Here is a 19515-nt window from a genome sequence, read left to right as displayed (position 1 = left end):
GGCCTCCCTTTTGTCACAATGGATGGAGATATGGCTGCTGACTTTACCACCTTTTTAACCGTGCACCCCGGCCCGCAGACGAGAACCTGTAATACCAGAGACCTTTTTAACCATGCACCCCGGCCCGCAGACGAGAACCTGTAATACCAGAGACCTTTTTAACCGTGCACCCCGGCCCGCACACCGCTGACCAAAAGCCTAATATCTCCCGTGCCCAATTAAGGGGGGGGGGGGGTTCCCCTCTAGGCTACTTGATAAAATGACTCACGTAAGACTCACACAGGACATTTAATCAATGGTGCACACACACACACACACACACACACACACACACACACACACACACACACACTGCTACAGATACAGATATACTGAATGCAGTGTAAACAAGAGCTATCAGCCACCGTTCCCTTACAACAGGGCAGTATCACAGCACTATGGAAAGATCTACAGGAGAACTGAATGGGGGGGAGATAAAATGGAATCAGAGGCTATATATATACACACACACTGTGTCTCTCTCACACACACACACACACACACACACACAAACACACACACACACACACACACACACACACACACACACACACACGCACACGCGCACACACGTGCATTCCACTGCCATGATAAGTATTTGAACAAAAGGCGTATTATCCTAGAGGGATAGAGAAGACTCTGTGTGCTGATCAATGGGCTTCATGTGTTACTGATCAACAGTCAGTGTGATGCACGTCTTGGCCTGCAGGGTTCCTCCCTCTCTCTCTCTCTCTCTCTCTTGACACCTACTCCTCTCTCTACTGTCCATCTGCTGCAGTGCATACGTCTCGCTGAGACAGGTACAGTTACATTTCATGCGCTGCGCTGCCAGATTTAGTGAGAGAGATTTAAGCAATATAGTATAGTTCTTCCTCCTCCTTTTTTTTCTTCTATTCCACGATTTTTGTATCCCATTTTTGTCACCCAGTGTCAATTGTCTAATGCAGTGGTTCTCAACCAGTGATCTGTGGACCACCAGTGGTCCTTGAGGCGGTCCCAGGTGGTCCCCAGCTAAATGATGGAGAATTGGACCCTTATTAGATCTTTAACCCATGTATATCTTTAACTGTCTTGAGAGTCTATTAAATACACTTAAAAATGAATGTAATGTTACGCTCTCAGAGTTAAATTGTTAAACATCAGCATTACTTAAAGTTTTCAAATGTATAAATAATCTTTCGAAAATAGAATAGATCTACAAGCTCACAATGCGTCGCATCACAACGCATTGTGAGCTTGTAGATCGGCTATTGTCAAATGGCCAAAATGTATATGGCTGAAGTGGTTAATGTATGTTTTGAAATAATTGATAATCTACAAAGTAACTAGTAACTAAAGTTTTCAAATCATTCTAATGGAGTAAAAGTACAATATTTGAGATGTAGTGGAGTAGAAGTAAAAGCAGTGGAAATTGGAAATACTCAAAGTAAAAAATACCTAGTCAAAACTGTACTTAAGTACAGTACATAAGTACATGTACTTGGTTACTTTCCACCACTGCTTACTGTACGACTTGCATCATCATGTTTCATCATCAACCTCCACAGAGGGCGAAGGGCTGCGGTCGGTCCGTACGGATTTGTACACCAACGTTGAGGGTGTGATCGGAATCGATATATGTATACAGTACAGTTCACCCAGATATTTATTTATAGCGACACATGCTTTATGCACCCGCCGGGTGTATTTACAGCACACCCTGCATGGTGTGCACATGCTGTAGCAATGTGTAGCCTAAGCCATTTAACCCCGACTAACCTCAGTGTAACCCAGGGGTCTGCAGTGTTTCTTTCAGACCCCAGGGGGCCCTTATAGCTGAGAGTCAGTGAGATGAAGCATGCAGGGACACCCCCCCCCCCCCCCCCCCAGCCCCCACAATCGTATACAACTGTGTTGCAGATTAAACCCTTTCATATATTTCATAAATGGCTTCGTATAGACGTGTTTGACGGCACCATCATCAGTGTATGTTGAATTAATGTTAATGTGTATATATATTGAAACATTTTACCACTTAAACCCTTAATACTTAGTAAACCTGACCTCTGTACTTGATCTGCTCCTTTTACCTCTACTATAGACTCTACAGTAGAGTCTACACCAAGCTATGTGTTGTCTAAAGTGCTCCTCGGAATAGGGATGTTGGTGTTCCTATCACGCAAAGATTTGGCGCCCAGCCCTGTAGTAACTCTGAGGGTCCCGCGGACCCCCTGTTGAAGACACTTGCCTTAACCTATAGCCCACAGCGATGTGTGGAGTCAACGCCAATGATGCAATGCACCAATCTGCTCTACGGGAGCAGTTGAAGGCCTGCCTATTCATACTCCATTTTTCGGTGATGAGGTGACCACCGAAAAGGTGGTCACCTTTTTATTTATAATTTATTTGAAGCATATCGTTCACTGGATTGGACCCTAGATATCATGCTCTGCCTTCTTTATTGCGGTTCAGACATTGTTGGGATCAACAGAGAAGATGTATTTTAACGATTGCTCCTTTAAAAATGTCAAATTTCTGTGAAGCAAATGTTGCTTGTGGAAATGGAACTGAGGCTGAAGGACTCACTGAGAGTTGCTGCCAAGTTGTGGTTCACTTCTTCCTGTGGTGACAAGTTTAGAGAATGTAATGTAACCACCAACGGGTCAGGGTGAGAGTGTAGCTTACACACACGCATGCACGCGCGCAGTCACGCATGCATGCACGCACGCATGCGGCACGCACGCACATGCACACACACAGGATATCCCTAAATCAGTGGTTCTCAATAATTTTCATGTCAAGAACCCCCAAATTCATCATGTATTTAACCATATAGATTATAGACCCTTGTCTGAAGAACATGTTGTGCCCACCCACCATCCCGATAGGCAAAGATTAGTGTTGAAAATCCTCAAGATTTTTCAAAAAGTGTTCTAAAATAGAGCTTGTGGATCTGCTATTTAAAGTCAAGTCGAAGCCAAAGTACAAAATAGGCTTAAAGTGGATACCATTATCCTTATCCTATATAACTAATTTAGCCGGGGACCCCTGGAAGCCTCTCAGGGACCCCTCGGACCACAGCCCTAAATCACCACAGACCTGCATTCGGGATTCTGCATATAATATAGCAAGGACATGTCAATCAATGCATGTCAATCAGTGCATGACGTTGATTAGTGAATATCTCAGCGGCAGAGCTGGCTGTTGATGACAGATGGATCAAAGCAGGGACAGCGGGAGGTTGAGCGGCCGCTTGGGATCAGGTTCGATACCCAGGCTCCCCCTGGGTTAGTGTCAAAGTGTCCTCGAGCAAGACTACTGAACCCCTAACCCCTCCCGATGATGAGCAGGTCGCTGCCAGGCATTGTTTCCTCTGCTGTGAATTGGTGAATGCAATGCATGCACGCGGCAAAGTGCTATAGGAGAAAGGCGCTATATAAATGCATTGCACCGATTGCCATTATTTTTTGTGCCAGTCCGGAACCAACTCGTGATGGCGAGTGGAAGACATCTTGGCAGGGGGCCAAAGGGTGACAGCGCGTGGGGGTATAACTGGTGGAGCGACCTCATTTTCCGAATAAAAGGCGGTTTACATAACACCTCTGTCTCCCTCCGACACTGAGATTTGGGCAGCTGCTACTGCTGGGCCTGTGTGGCCTTCACATACTGTATCATCGCAGTCGGGGCCATAAACCTTGTATCTCCATATTCCATGCATTTTGTTTTTACGTGTATTCTTGGCCCGTTTCATACTTAGTTGTATGTTGTGTAAAACGACTGCAAATATAGCAGAACTAGGAGTTTGCAATGTGTCACCTTGTGGCTGTTTTAGCTGTTCTTGAACCACGCTGAACTACTACTGAAGATTAGTACAGGTTGCCAGGTTACGTCGGTCTGTGGACTTTATACATATTTATGCAATGAAAAGCGCTGACAAGAGCGGTGTGACTAAATCATAATTTCAGTGGATCCACTGGAACACATTTCCTGGAAAGTTACACATTTCCTGGAAAGTTACACAGTTTTCGAACATACGAGGTTTCCGCCGCGACCAACGACAACAAGACTAACGAGAAAGAGAGAGAGATCCCTCCGAGGAATTCACCTCTCCAACGTCGCCAGGCAGCGACCGACCAACCAACCTCTCATCTTGTGTCTCACATCAAGGATGAAGGGTGCGGGGGGCACTTTTCCATGGGAGCTTCCAAAATAAAAGACAGGCGAGGAAAAGTCCTCACGAAGCCAAATCTAATAAATGTACAAACACTGAGATCAGCGTAACAGTGTAATTGTTATTAACTCGCCAAAAGAAAGAGAGAAAACAAAGCAATTACCATCGAGAGAATACAGACACGGCTCTGAAATGTTCCCTTCCAGCCCCTTCACCTTCAAACAGAATGTATGACAGTGGCGGAAAGTAAATACATTTACTACACAAATACGGCTGGGATTCTTTTACTTCTACTTTCCTCTGCATCTGCGGAAAATATTGTACACTTTATAGTGCTACAAGTGCTTTGTAGATATTTATGATCATCACAAAACAGATATTAAAAACTTCAGTCACATTTTATTATAGTTTGGCTATTCACAAATAGCCGATCTACCAAGCTGATATGAGGCTGAGCTTGTATTTTTCAAAGACTTTGACACATTTTGAGAACTTCTGAAAAAACTTTTCTGCATAAAGAGGTCTTTTACCTTAGGTTGATATGTATTGTGTACTGCCTGTACTGTACATGGACAGCTTATAACATAACAGGTACTTTAAGCACTAAAAGCACATATTGAATCTGATACCTTTGTACTTAAACTTGCAAATGTAAATTTTTGAATACAGGCCTTTCACTTATACGTATACACAGAGTAGCCTACTTCTACATTATACTTTTAAGTAAAACAAATACTAATTCCACCTACGATTTATGATAAACTCTGAGAAGAACGAAGCCAACGCATTTTTCTTTCTTTTTGTTTTGAAATGAAGCGAGGTGAGAGAGCATGAATATTGTAAATGTCATGCCAATGTGACACTCCGTGCTGGACTGGGATCACAAAAATCCACAGCTCTGTGTAGTCAGAGAGTGCTCTGGTGTTTTCATTGGCAGCGTTCGCCCGCCCAGACCTCCTGACGGGACAGACCCGCATAGCGGGAACCAGCTTATCCCCAAATGTATTTCCTTTCCAGGGACTGCAGAAAGCCGAGACTCACCATGGCATGTAAATGGATTCCTCCCTGTTATGGATTAGTGTGTCTCCCAATGATAATGTTTTGGGAAACATCGCTCAGGAGAGGGAGAGTGAGACACGCTCTCTCTCTCTCACACATACAATGGAGACGACTCTGTAAAAAGAATACATCTTTTTTTGATTTGATTGATTACAAAAGCAACACGTTGGGTTCATTTGGACCTTGAAAGGGTCAGTATACAGTATGTCTACATATAGGCTTGTTTAGGAATTATGGACGACCGACTGCAGGGGACAATAATGTATGTCACTGACTCCTGGGATCCCCAGGGGTCCTTGAAGGGGTTCCACGGGGTCCCCAGCTAAATTAGTCTATCAAAAATCAGCTGTAACCACTTTGGGGAAAATAACCATTCTACAAGTTCACAATGCATCGTATTCGCGACACGTTGTGAGCTTGTAGATCTGCTATTTCTGAATTTGTTCATGAAAAGTCAAGATTTTGAATAATTCTGACACATTTAAAAATGTCCAAGGGCTGCTCCTTGACTCTAAACGGTTTGACACGGCGTTGGAACTGTGTAGGCGCAGGAGGAGGAGGAGGAGGAGGCGGTTTTGAGGAGCGCTGCTCTCTGCGTTGTTTCCGCTTGGCACTTTTAACGAACAGCTGAAATATAAACCAGGAGAGAGGCCTGAGTGAGTGTGATTTGAGTTACGCCCCTGCATGCTCGCACAGCTCTGCTGCAGGGAGATTGATTTCATGCCTCGCATTGTCCAGTGGGGGTTTCGTCTTAATAAAAACAAAAAAAGGCTCGCAGTTGCACCCACTCTGCCGTAAAATGTCGCCCCCCCCGGAGATGATGGCGAGTTCAGAAGTTCAGGAATACGACCGATAAACTAAACGGGACGCAGTGGGTGTAGAACTCAAAGATAAACATTTACAAACAAATGTTTGTTGCTGGAATAAAGTAGTTAAATTGAACATATTAAAGCAAGGTCAGGTCAAAATCCACATAAACACTTAAGATGTATAATAAAAACACACAAGAGTTACATGTCACACATAATATTACCACCCCAAAAACTCCCCTTTGAGTTATCAAATAGTAAATAGATGATCTAATTCCCACACGTTGAGCTTTGGGAGCACAGGGAGGAGATATTTCATCAGTGGACCGGCCTTTTTTAGAGACCTCCCGAGACCAGGCATCATCTGTCATAAAGAAGGGAGGCAAAGCATTTTAATCTCACATCTGCTCCTCGTTACCATTCCATGCAATAGAGTGAGAGGAGAGGAGAGGACAAAAGGAGAGAGGAGGAGAGGGAGAGCGAAGGGAGAGCATATCCATTAGGGGCCAGCTAGCATAAACAAAAACAACTCGCTGCTAGAATCCAAGAATTGAAGTGACACACTGTGTTCCTCTTGTGAAATCAGATAATTATCAAGACCTCCGTCCTGACCACGATGTCCGCCTTCACCAGTATGCATTAAAACGACGTCTTGCACATCGTCAATCACAGAGCGAGAGAGCCACTGCAGTCGTTTTGTGGCGCTGCTCCCTCCTCAAACATCTCCCGCACACCAAACCTAAATGTTATTTCTCTCCTGCTGCCTCCATTACTACAAACATTAACACAGTGTTCCTGTCATTATCTCATGGCACACACCTTTACAGAAATGTTTGTGGCTGTTTTATAACTACATCCAGACTCGGAATTGTATTATTAGAGAGGAATTTGCACAACTTTTAGTTGACTCAACTAACTCGTGGTTGGAATATTATTTACATACTTTCTTCAAGTGTGCACACTATTCTTATCGTGCGGCGCAAGATTGTGACAACGCTCACAACGAGCCGCGAAAGATGCGCCACGTGGCTAGCTTGTATATACCGGTATACACTATTCATGCAATTGGAAATCGGGTGGAAACCGCGAGGTTCCCAGGCCTCCGCCAGTGTTAGTGTTGAAGTGTCCTTGAGCAAGACTCTGTCTGAACCCCAAATTGCTCGCGATGTGCAGGTTGGTGCCTTGCATGGTTTTCTCCGCCATCGGTGTGTGAATGTGTGTGTGAATGGGCGAATGTATTGCACAATCTATGCACCATTTACCATTTGGATTCAAGCACGACCACTGTCAACCAACCTGGACCTAGATCCTCTAAGCATGCAGTTAGATCACGTCTGTGAAGATTCGATGAAGATACCCATGTACATATCTAAAATACTTCCTTAATGTTAACCCAGATTCTGCACAAACAAGGGACTGAATTATTTTCGCTCCTATGCCACCAAAATGTGGAATGCCCTACCAACAGTCATTAAGACATGCAAATCTCTTGACTCCTTCAAAACCACTCTCAAAGGGCACCTACCGACGGCTACAATTCGAAACTGGCCCCTGTAAAATCTGAACCTCCCTTTTTACCTCCTTTATGATGAATTCCTGTTTTTGCTATACAGAAGTGTCTATTTGTATGTCTAAATGTTTTGATGATTTGAACAAGGTGGACCCTCTTGTAAACAAGTGTAATGCTTTATTGGGTCGTCCACTCACAGTTAACAGTCTTTGTATTGAGTTGTGCTTGAAAAGTACTGTAATTCTGCAAACTGTATTTCAATCAATCAATCAATGTTCCCAATGTACTGTATGTCAGTAGCACTGGAAGCTTTTTAGAGAGCAGACCGCTGGTACATGACTTGTACACATTCCTTGATTTGACAACAACTTTGGACCATCAGTCCTTCATCATCGGGGACGCACGTGATCCACAGCTGGAGCTCGCAGCTGGAGCGCCGCGGTAAGCGCGGTTAAAGGAGAACTTAGGTCATTTTCAACCTTATCTTCATCTGATGTTGGTCATCACTAATGCTCATCATAAGATGGCATCACTTCCATTTACTCTCATTGGTGAGCTATCAACATCATCAATGGGAGATTCCAGTTAGTTGTTTTTGTTTCTTTCATCTTTTCCGCCAAAAGAACTTTCGTTCTAGAACTGGTTCCGTTCTTTATTTTTTATGATGGTTTTCATATCACATCTGTATCTTCCAACCTGAATTGTGACACGCTCACTTTGATTCCCTCTTCAGGGCAAGAAGAAGTCCTTTTTTGCTTCCAGCTCCGAACCAACTTTTGGAGATCTGAACCAATTAATGTGGTTCAAAATTAGACTAACGGAACCGGTTCAACCCCAGTGGAAAAGGGGCCAGACTGAATTGACTGAGAACGGAGTGGCATTCCGACGAACCGCCACTCCGATGTGGCTTCCGAGTACGGTTTGGGTTAGAGACAGGGTTAGTATTCGGAATATCTGTGTGTAACCAATTAACAGAAATGGTGACATCTTTATAATGAGCATTACTGAGGAGCAATGTTATGAAGATAACGGTTGAAAAGGGGTGACAGACAGTTATATAATCTCTTACTCTTGAAGTCAATGAAATTAGAGTACGTACAGCTACAACAGGTACAACATTCTCCAATGTGATGCTTATTTAAGTGAACATCCGGGATGCAGGAGCCTAATTAATACACACACACACACACACACACACACACACACACACACACACACACACACACACACACACTGTGTGTACAGTATATACTGTACATGAACATATGCATCCTTGTATACACATTACACACACACACACACACACACACACACACACACACACACACACACACACACTGCACGACTACAGAAGACAGAGGCCTGCCTGTTTAACAAGTAGGTCAGACCAGAGAGAGAGAGAGAGAGAGAGAGAGGGAATGAGTAGCTAGCATCATAGTCTCTTGTATGACACAAAGCAGATATGATGACACTGAATAATTATGTAATTTCCATTCCATGGTACTAATAACACCAATGTGTTTGGTTATGTGACTGTACACACATGAAGTGTTCATTTGACTCTGAGAGCGTACAGTAAGTACTCTCAACTCAATGCTTAAATTAACACCCAGCATGTGTTCTATAAGTACACACAGACTATACAGTATAGTATAGTATACAGTATATAATGTCAGTGGTTCTCCAGGTCTCAAAGACCCACAAGGGTTCTTGAGGGGGTTCCAGGGGGTCCCCAGCATCTTTTTCAGTTGGTTTTCATTTGGAATTTGTTGTCCTTTTGACCACCCGCTTCGAATGTTTTCAAATGATAATCACTATATGTTCTTATCAAGAGCATGCAATGGAACTAGTATATGGACATTTCCTACATATAGCCTACTGCCTACCGCGAGTATAGGAGACTAGGAATTACTGACGCAGATGCGACACTACAGCGCAAAACTGTGCTATACAACAACTTTGCTTTACTGTATGTTTACTTACGTGGGCGGTTAAGGCTGTTAGGGTTAGGATTAGTCTGTCTGTGTGGAGTTTGCATGTTCTCCTCGTGTCCCCTAGCGTAGGTAAAAACATGCAGTAAGTAATCCTGGTCTCTGAGGAGCTTGGACTCCTCATGCATAGAAGGGAGCATGAGGTCAGTCCGCTGCCCTCCTCAGGTTGGCAGAGGAAGTGTAGCGCCCAGGATTACATTAGATAATTGACACTGGGTGAAAAAGTTTGTTGCGAAATCGTGGGATAAGAATTATAAAAATAAGTAATAGGGTTATAGTAGTCGGACAACGCGCCAGAACATACAGATAATGGTCTCGATAAGAACATACATACAGATAATCGGCTGATAACATTCGAAGCGGCTATTTTGACATGAAAAATGCTTGAGAAACCACTGCATTATAATACGGTGACTTAATTGGGGACGGTGGTCTCACTCACCTGGGGGCAGTCTTTGATGTAGTGGCCCTTGTTGAAGCACAGGTGGCACAGGTAGTTGGGCGGGGGTCTCTTGCTGGGCTTCCGCGGCTCCGAGGAGAGGGAGAGGTCCGAGAAGTGGTCCGTCAGGGAGTTGAGGCCGTCCACGATGTTGTTGAGCGAGCCGTACGGCGACACATTCTTGTACACATTGTTGTTTAACGCCTGCATGGGAAGAAGACACGACAAAAATCCATTTAAAATCGGCCTCAGGTCTTAATGTATTGTAATGTATGTTAATATAATGTGTTTTGTATGACACTGACTCTTGAACAACAAAGTTTTTTACGCGAAGAAGAAGAAGAAAAAAAGAAAGAGGTTGATATATTATGGAGATGCAATGTTTCTGTCTGTTCAGTAGATTTGAGTCTTATACAAACAGCACACTGGCAACTATCACTCTGAGCTTAATTCAGGATGAAAAAATGTAATCATTTTGTTGACCGTTGACAGTAGGCCTGTCACAATTATTTCATTATCATCCAATCGCAATTATATTTGCATAATCGTCATGACCGTGTCCACATTGAATCTACAAGCCGATCTAGACGCTCAAAATGCTTTTTGCTTGTAGATTGGCTGTTTGTGTCCTCCATTCATATCATAAAGTATAAAGTTATGTGTCATATCTGCCCTGTTGTGCCTTTTGTTTATGGAGCCTAAAAGCCAAACGGAATGGAATTAATTGTCATGTTCCCATGTTCAACGCCAAAAACACAATTAAATTGCAGTTATTTGCATGACAATTAATTGTCAAGTAAAATGTGCAATGGTGACAGCCCTATAGTAGACAGCCCCACTGAGCTTCACGATAACGTCACACCCGGTTACACAACATCATCGTTGTATTTCTGGTCCAGTGTTTGAGACATCATTGGGTATAGTTTAACCCATTTAGACCTGGGGACAATTCTACAAAATGTCTTCTAAACTAAATGTTTCGAAAATCAGTGGTTCTCAATATTTCATGTCAAGCACTGCAAAAATGATATGTAATTGGCCGCCGACCTGAAAATATGTTGTTCCAGGGACCTCCCAGAAGCAAAAGATTCGAGTTAAAAAACGTACGTTTGAAAGAATTATGTTCAAAGATTTGCGCCACATTTTCACGATAAAAAAAGCAGGTCTGCAAGCTTGTAGCGTGGCACTCGGTGCCGTGCTATGAGTGTGTAGATCTGCTATTTGTCAATAGCTAAAGTATAACATAATGCTTGAAACACCAAAAGGGGTTCTTCCCGCCCAGAATGGGTTAAAAACCACCCTTTTCGCCGTGTGTGCTCTCTGTCCTATTTTCTCTCTCGTAGAAAAAAGGAAGAAGAGAAGAAAGAAACAGAAACAAAAAAAAAGAAGATCATTCCTCTCATTAAATGCAGAACATCTGGCGCGAGGCCCAGATGTGCTTATGAGCTGGAAAAGTACTGAGCATGTCCACAGAGAGACACAGGACTTTACAGAAGGATGAGTCACCACTCACCACACACGCGCACACGCGCACGCAAGAAGAGAGGCATGGCTTCTTCTTCACCAGCCTGTTGAGTATCAGCACTCCCCCCCCCCCCCCCCCCACCACCACCACCATCACACAGGAGGTCCTGCTATAGCCACGGGTGTTTGTACACTATAGTCCACTGGTTTACCAAACACTGGGTCGGGACCCATTTGTGGGACGCGGACACATTTTTGTGGGTGCCTTTATTTATTTTTGTTTCCCACATTTTGTGTTTAATTATTACTATTTCAAAAATTATTTTTCATGAATTCAAAACAAATTAAATAATGTTTTTCTCCAGTAATTTCATGAAGAAATAAAAGAAAAATCTAAGAAATCCATGAATTAGAAAAACCAATAAGCGCGAAGCGACACGTTGTGAGCTTGTAGATCTGCTATTTTCACAAGTTTGGGTCCCGGGGCAAACGTCTAATTTTTCTTTTGGGTCTTGAGCTGAAAAGTTTGGGAACCACTGATATTGTCCCTTGTTATAATTTCAAGGAATCACTCAAAGTGAGGTCAGGGCACCCCCAGGGGCCCTTGATGGGGATTCAGGCGGTCCCCAGCTATAAAATCAGTTCAACCTCTTTAACCCTATTTCATATGTCAGCTGTTCAAAATTTATGTTTTTGAAAAATGTGGAGTAATCTCAACAATTTTGGAATAATCTTGAAAATGTCAGCAACACATACGGCGGTCCCTGTCAAAGGTCCTTGGCATGAAAATGTTTGAAGGCCTCTTCAATAGGCCACGGCCCATTGGTCCATTTGGTTTCCGAATATCCGAACTATAACTATTTAGTGCCGGATCCCCTGGAATCCCCACAAAGGACCCTCGGGGGGGCCCCCGGACGGACCACACTTTGAGAACCACTGCTGTGTAGTCTGCCCTGAGTTGCACTAAAGCAGTGTTGCGTGCCATCGGCCCAAACGGATTCATACAAGATGCCCTCAGAAGGGATATGAAAAACAGAATGGCAAGAATGTGGCTTCTTTTTTACCTCGTCATTCATATTCATATAAACCTACTGTATAAAGGACTTGAGTGACTAATGTGACACGTGAATTAATCTATAAATCTTTACACGACCCACTACTTAATTAAACATGTTACAATTTACAATTTAGGCATGTTATGACGGATCGTGGAATATACTTTAGAAAACTGAACAATATAGCCATCACACACACCACATTAAATCTTTGCCAGTAGTGTCAAATAAAAATGTTGTCAAATAAAAATGCTGTTAAATAAAAATGTACGTCGCTAAAGAAAAGACACAATTTACAGCTGATGTCTGTCTATGGGTGACAGTAACGGCTCTCCCTAGGTGATAGTCGTGATTCGGGAAGCAATGTTATTGCTATTTCTACTGTTGCATAGCACAGAAAGTTTGCTCTTTGGCAACCTGGCCGCACACTGAAGTCCAAGCCTTTATCTAACCAGGCTGCGAGGTTTCTTTTCCTAACGAGTTCCAGCTCCAAGACTCATGTTCATTTATTGGATCTGCCTAGGCTAAATCAAATATTACTGCTCTTTTGTTTGTGATGCTTTCCATATGCCATTAATTCCACGTCTTGGCTCGTGCAGTGCAGTGATATTGTGCTATGCTTCGCCACCCCTCTGTGGAGATGTGTTTAGTGTTGTTTTTTCTTCTCCTCTAAAATACGCATACAAATCTGAAGAAGAAATTAAACATTGTTCATTTACTGTATAAGCCTTGTTATGTCATTATGTACATTGTGAGACCGAGACCACCTATAGCGTCCACCCAAAGGAAACAGATTTCACATGTACACACATCTGCAAATAGTATGTGAGCATGTTTATTTATTTTGTGTGTGTGTGTGTGTGTGTGTGTGTGTGTGTGTGTGTGTGTGTGTGTGTGTGTGTGTGTGTGTGTGTGTGTGTGTGTGTGTGTGTGTTACTATACTTGTTGGGTGTCCCTGCAAGTATAGTAGAAGGTCCTCACAAGAAAACCATTTGATTTATGGTTAAAACAAATATTTTTAGAGATATGTTTACAATTACAATATCAGCTTGTGGTTAGAGGTTAGACATTTTAGAGGTTGGGTTTAGGGTTGGAATTATGCCTATACTTAGTTGTGCGCCATGTCGTGCACCAAATAATATCCGATCTACAAGCTGATTGCCAGCCTGTTGATCTGCAAAAGTAAAAATGGCATTCATAAAATCGCCGCCCTAATATGTTGAAGTCCTCCGGGAATCTGGCCGTCGTGGCAACCAGCTGTCTATAAAAACGGAAAAGAAGCTGGACGACAGAGAAAACGTCCGCGGCTGTCGGCTCAGGTGTGGAAACCCTGTATCCAGGCCATCTCATGATGAGAGAGTGCGACACGTACCTCTCATCTCTGGAGCTCAGAGAGATGAGATTCTCATCTGTCTGAGTTCCAGAGATGAGAGGTGTCGCACACACTCGTTGTTGTCTTAAATGATGGGTGCGTGTCACCTTGAAGGTGTCACTGCTTGGCTGTTCAGAGCATTGTCATCCCAAATTTATATCTATTCGGGCCGCGGACCCCCATCCGAAAAGATATTGTTCCAGGGCCCGGATTGGTGTTCATTTATTCCCCACACAATTTTACCAAATGTTTAGAGAAATACATACAAGCTCACAACACGTTCGATTTGATATTTTTAATTATATAAATTACGTTTAAACTAGGGTTCAAGTGGTTAAATTGATTTTGACGCTATATCTACTCATTTTGCTGAGGCCCCCCTGGCTGGAACCCCCTCAAAGACCCCTGGGGGTCCCTGGGCCCCATATTGAGAACCACTAAAGTATATAAAAAATATACAGTATAATACTGTAAATTGTGAAACACATTGCCTCATCACACAAACTACAAACCGCGATTATTCTTTGAAAATCTGTGAAGCACAACCACACACACTTGTAGTGAAAGCATTGTTCTGGGACAGAGTGAAGAAAGAGTTAAATCATAAAAGGCAAACTGCTGGCGCTGCTGGTGGTGGTGGTGAATGCCATCTTTTTGCAATTCTGTCTAAATAATGGAAATGCATAACGTTTGAGGGAACTGTACAAATCATATTCTTGACTCGTCTTCTCGGAGAGGTTCACATGAAACACTTTCATTCATATATTCTTTTTCTTTGAACAGATTTGCTGCATGATCTTCAATAGCAAGTACAACAGCACATTACTCATCTCCCATGATCAAATCACCACAAGTGGTTTATTTTACTTGCCCTTGATCTTAGGTTGCAGAAGAAAAAGAAAGAAAAGGAAAAAAAGAATCCCCAACTGTTTCCAGAATGTTGAATGTGTGTTCTTTTGGTCTGAATCACTTTAGACTGCAGAGGATCGTATGGCATTACACACAATGACCCTTAATGTACGTATAACCAACTTCTAACACGAGACTCTTTCATGTTAGAAAACACTTTGAAAGGCCTCTATAATTACCTCGCGTAATGAAAGTACACTAGACAGAAATGTTGAATAATGTCACTGCTCCTAAACCACTGGTTGTCAACGCCGGGTCCGCGGACCACCAAATGGGTCCTCTTTTACGGTTCTGTAACTTGAGTATATGTATGGGTCCATTATTTGGCTCCATCTGTACACTCTCAGAGTTAAACGAACACTGAGGATTTTACAGTTTAGGTTGAGATTTAAAAACAGTTGTTAAAACAGTTTAAACACAGGCACACATAAAATCAAGTTAGACAATTAGCAGTTTAATCAAGAAGCTGCTATTTCACACACTATATTTCTCTGATTCCCTTGCATGCTGGGGAGGATAACCATGTGTGCACAGCACTGCACACACAGTGTATAGAGGCCTGGTCCTGTGAGTGTCAGGTTTGTTCCCCTACTTCCCTCGCATACATTATTGGCATATTTGTCTCTAAAATTAAACGTAGCAAATGAAAATAGAACGTATGCAAACAAGCGCTGGTTGTGTTTGCTCAAGCGAAGCTCTATTTGAAGAAGAATCTCTGAAAGTGTATATGTCAGCAACACTGTTTCATATACTGGGGAGAGGTATATACGTAGGCAGCAGCCAAACTCACTCACTGTCTCAAAATACTGTCTCTCTTTCATTATACAAAGCATATTGCAGACAGACAGACAGACAGACAGACAGACAGACAGACGCGTCACACTTCTACAGTACGTGTGGCACGCTCAAGTCTGGACCCAGAGATTACTGTCTATGCGGTAAGTAACAGTTTGTCATCAGTTTAGAAACACAAAGCCTGGCCTGGGCTGGCTTAGCGGTCCAGCTGTGTGTGTTGCGGGTTCGAGTCCCCACGAACTTATAGCTGTGTGTCTTCCACCCATATCTCTCTCCCTGCTTCCTGTCTACCTACTGTCTGTACATAAAGGCAAAAGGCCTAAAAAGAAACACCAAGCCAAGTACAGTAACAGAATGGAAACAGCTCTATCAAAACAGAGACATGTATTACAAACTGTCTTTATGAGGCTGTTTAAAAATAAATTAATTATGGAAATTAGCCTTTAATGTATGGCTATAATGTTTGAGAATGAGAACTGTCCAAACACAAAATGTTCTAAACTATAATCTCCAGACAGAATTAATACTTATTGCAGGTGGACCAGTATAGGCTACATTGGCTACATTCTGGACATGATGGATACTTCCTTTTCCACATAAATATCATGGCGATTATGTGTGGCTTTACCTGAATAGCCTAATTGTTGTAGTACACAGCTAGTGTAAAACATCTCTCTCAGTCTCAGAACAAGCACTCGATTCGACACACGGTGCACATCATGCAACACACACTGTAGGCTACAACAAGCAAAGATCCGAATCTAAAACTCCCCCCCTCCCCATAAACTAACATACACAGCCATGCACTATAGCTGTCTGACTCTGCAAGACTGCAAGTCCTTTTCACACTATACTTCACCTCGTTCCGCTGAAGCTGGAAGAAGTTGTTGAGATAGTTTGAGTTCAGAGAGGAGCTCAGGTCAGCTGCGGGAGTCTTGCTGAAGTTGAGCTCCGGGTGCTGCTGCTGCTGCTGGGTCTGGGAAGAGTTAGGCTCGGGTCTGAAGGCGTCAAACGCGCTCGTCTGGTGGGTGTCTTGCAGGGACAGATAGACCCAGTTGAGGAGCTGATGTGCGGGCTGGTACACCGAGGCACTCGTGTCTATGGCAGACAACAAGCTCATCTTTCCAGCGGGCTAAGAGAAGTGGCCTGATCCGCCACAGATTCCTGGAAGTCCGCCGATTTTGTGCCGTTCTTTTCCCCCCCTCTTCCCGTTGGTTTACCCCCCGGCCGTTGGAAATCACTGCTTTTGTGTTCCCGTAAAGACCCTATCGTTCCTCGGAGAGCTGGGAACCTAGTAGTCCCCAGTTAAAATACCGTTACGCAAAAGTCATTGCTCTAACATGTCAGTATATACAGTATATAAAAAAAACGTTTCACCCTCACCCATGGTCCGTTATCTGCCTTTATTGCAGCGGAGCAGCGAGAGACTCACTCATTGCATATGCAATTGGGACGGTGGCGTGCGTCACGGGGGGACGCACGCGAATGAGCGCTGGCTTTCAAAGTTTTAGCCTATGACTGGTCCAAAACGACTGGCCTCTCTGGCTCCTCTCATAATCTTATTTAGTAGCCTCTACATTTAGTTTCCTGGGTAATCCATACACAAGCAAGCAACACAATAAAGTTATGAATTTCAATTTACCGGTAGCCTAGTAAGCCTACACTGTCTGTATTCAACTTTACGCCAAATATCCATATCCCATGTGTGTCTGTGGCTCTGTGCTCGTATGCAGGGAGGGCCGGCTGGATAGGGAGGGGGTTTGTTTATTTAGGCATGTAGAGGTGATTTATATAATCAATATATTAACATCATAGGCTACTTATTCATTTGAGTTTTCATAGCCATAGGCTATTTACTTATTAGGGAGTGTGAGTTAGAAATAATAATAATAATAATTGTGATTATTATTATTACCAGTAAGACGCCCTGAGGGCGAGAGGCGAGGTTATGTGCACGCATCCGCCTGGCCTGGGTGACAGGCTGCTGGGCGAGCGCTGGCACTTTGGCATGAGGGGTCAGATCAACATCCCCCCTTTATCGTACTATAGCCATAGTCCGTTTTCTAATATAGATACAAAGGTAGGCCTACTATACTTTGGGACAAATATTCTACTGTGTCTTGTGTGTACAGGGTTTGATGAGGTCAACAATATTTGGAATGTCAGAACAGGTCATGCTATGGAGATCAAAGGGTGGCAGTGGGGCAGTGTACAGGGTTTGATGAGGGCCCAAGAGGGCCGGGCCTTAATTTCCGGGCTCCATATTCTCCGGCTGTCGGGCACGGCTGCACTAATAACTTTGGGGCAGGCCCGTCTAGAGTTTGAATGGATAGGTATCAGTCAAAAGGGAGACATCGAAGAGGAACGACGGATGAGGAAGGATCAACATAATAATGTCAGAACAGGTCAGCTCCAAAGGTTTCAGGTCAGATCCTTGGGTCAGATGTAGAGTTGCTGGCCGGCTCCATATAAGATCTAATGATGATCCAATGTGTAAATCACCTGAAAATGTATTTTCAGGTGACCCCTATTACTGAGGACAGAGACAGACCCCTATTACTAATGGTCCAACCTCAAAGCATCTGACAGGCATGATGGAAGCTCTGAATGCTGTCAATGGGGCTCCCTCTTGTGGTGTACAGGCAGCATTGTCACTCTTCATAGTCTGTTGGCATGATTCATGATTCATAGGCTATTTGATTAAGTTTTAGTATTAAAGCCTCAATTCAATACTTATATATTTTTTCTATATTCAATTCAATTCAATTCAATTCAAAGGCATGAGAAAACATATGTTTACATTTCCAAAGCAAAATGTGGAACAATGCGATCAAAACAAAATGTATGTACAATTAAAGTCAGAATCTCCAGTAAATAAAATGTTTCTATATGTACCGAGATCTCTCGATGCAAATAGTGCAGGAATACACACAATGATGATTAGTATAGTCTTCAGCAGTGGTTCCCAAACTTAATGTCAAGGACCCCCAAATTGACACTAATAAGCCCACAGACCCCCATTTGAAGAGATGTCAGGAACCCCCATAAGAGAAGATGTTTACGGCTCTAGCAGTGATTCTAAACCATTTTCAATTCAAGGACCCCCCAGTTTGACATGCATTAGGCTACGGTCCCCCCATTTAATGGCATTTCTATCTCTGGGACTCTGATCCAAATTTATAAAATAGTTAAATATAATTTAACTCTGAGAGTGTAACAAACGGGTCCATTTGTTTCCATTTCTACATTCTCAGAGTTACAGACACATAAGGGTCCATTTGGTTCCAAACTATCATTTAGCTGGGGACCCCCTGGAACTCCCTCAAGGACCCCTGGGGGTCTCCGGAACCCAACCACTGAAGTTGTGTATTGAGTTGTACTTTTCATGTAAAATGTATACCCATTCTGCAAACTATTAATGAATAGGCTACTTCAATCAATCAATCAATTCCAGTTGATATCCTTCCATCACAACAGCTCACGAATCTTGCTGCTCTGTTTGCACATTATTGTACTTCGCCCAGCAGATATGGAAGGTTTTCAAACTCTCCTTGGGTGATTGTCATCTGTGGAAAGTATACACATAAGTATGCGTCATGGGGGTTTTCTTATCACATTTTCCATATTTAATCATGTCATTGTCATCTTTCTACTGTCTGTTACTTATACCCTGTCACATGATGATAAATAGTGCGGCTGGAATTTTACAGTGATTAATATACCTGACCTGATTGGAGCTCTAGTGCCCATTATTCGTTCATTTCGTTGTATTGACTATTGATTGACTGAAGTATTTATGAATAACAGATTGGAGCATTGAGCCTACATTTCAAGCACAACTCACTGTTAACTGTGGACCCATCACCACCGATCACCATAGCATTACACTTGTTTACAATAGGGTCCACCTTGTTCAATTCATC

The 19515-nt window shown here is 43.0% G+C and overlaps 1 protein-coding gene across 1 annotated transcript in view; it reads right to left on the bottom strand.

Moving 5' to 3' along the window:
• Positions 1-17072, bottom strand: part of zcchc24 (zinc finger, CCHC domain containing 24) — a 69596-nt gene extending 52524 nt beyond the window's left edge. The window contains exons 1-2 of the mRNA XM_080782422.1: positions 16452-17072; positions 10001-10201 (exon numbers count right to left, since the gene is read on the bottom strand). Of these exons, the coding sequence (XP_080638548.1) occupies positions 10001-10201; positions 16452-16712 (462 nt within the window). The 5' untranslated portion in view covers positions 16713-17072. The remainder of the gene's footprint in view (positions 1-10000; positions 10202-16451) is intronic.
• Positions 17073-19515: the final 2443 nt, after the last annotated feature.

The sequence above is a fragment of the Protomyctophum bolini genome (genome assembly GCF_963924005.1).
Source record: "Protomyctophum bolini genome assembly, chromosome: 14".
NCBI lineage: Eukaryota > Metazoa > Chordata > Actinopteri > Myctophiformes > Myctophidae > Protomyctophum > Protomyctophum bolini.
The sequence above is the reverse complement of the archived record's forward strand: the minus strand, read 5'-3'. Positions and strand labels throughout refer to the sequence as shown.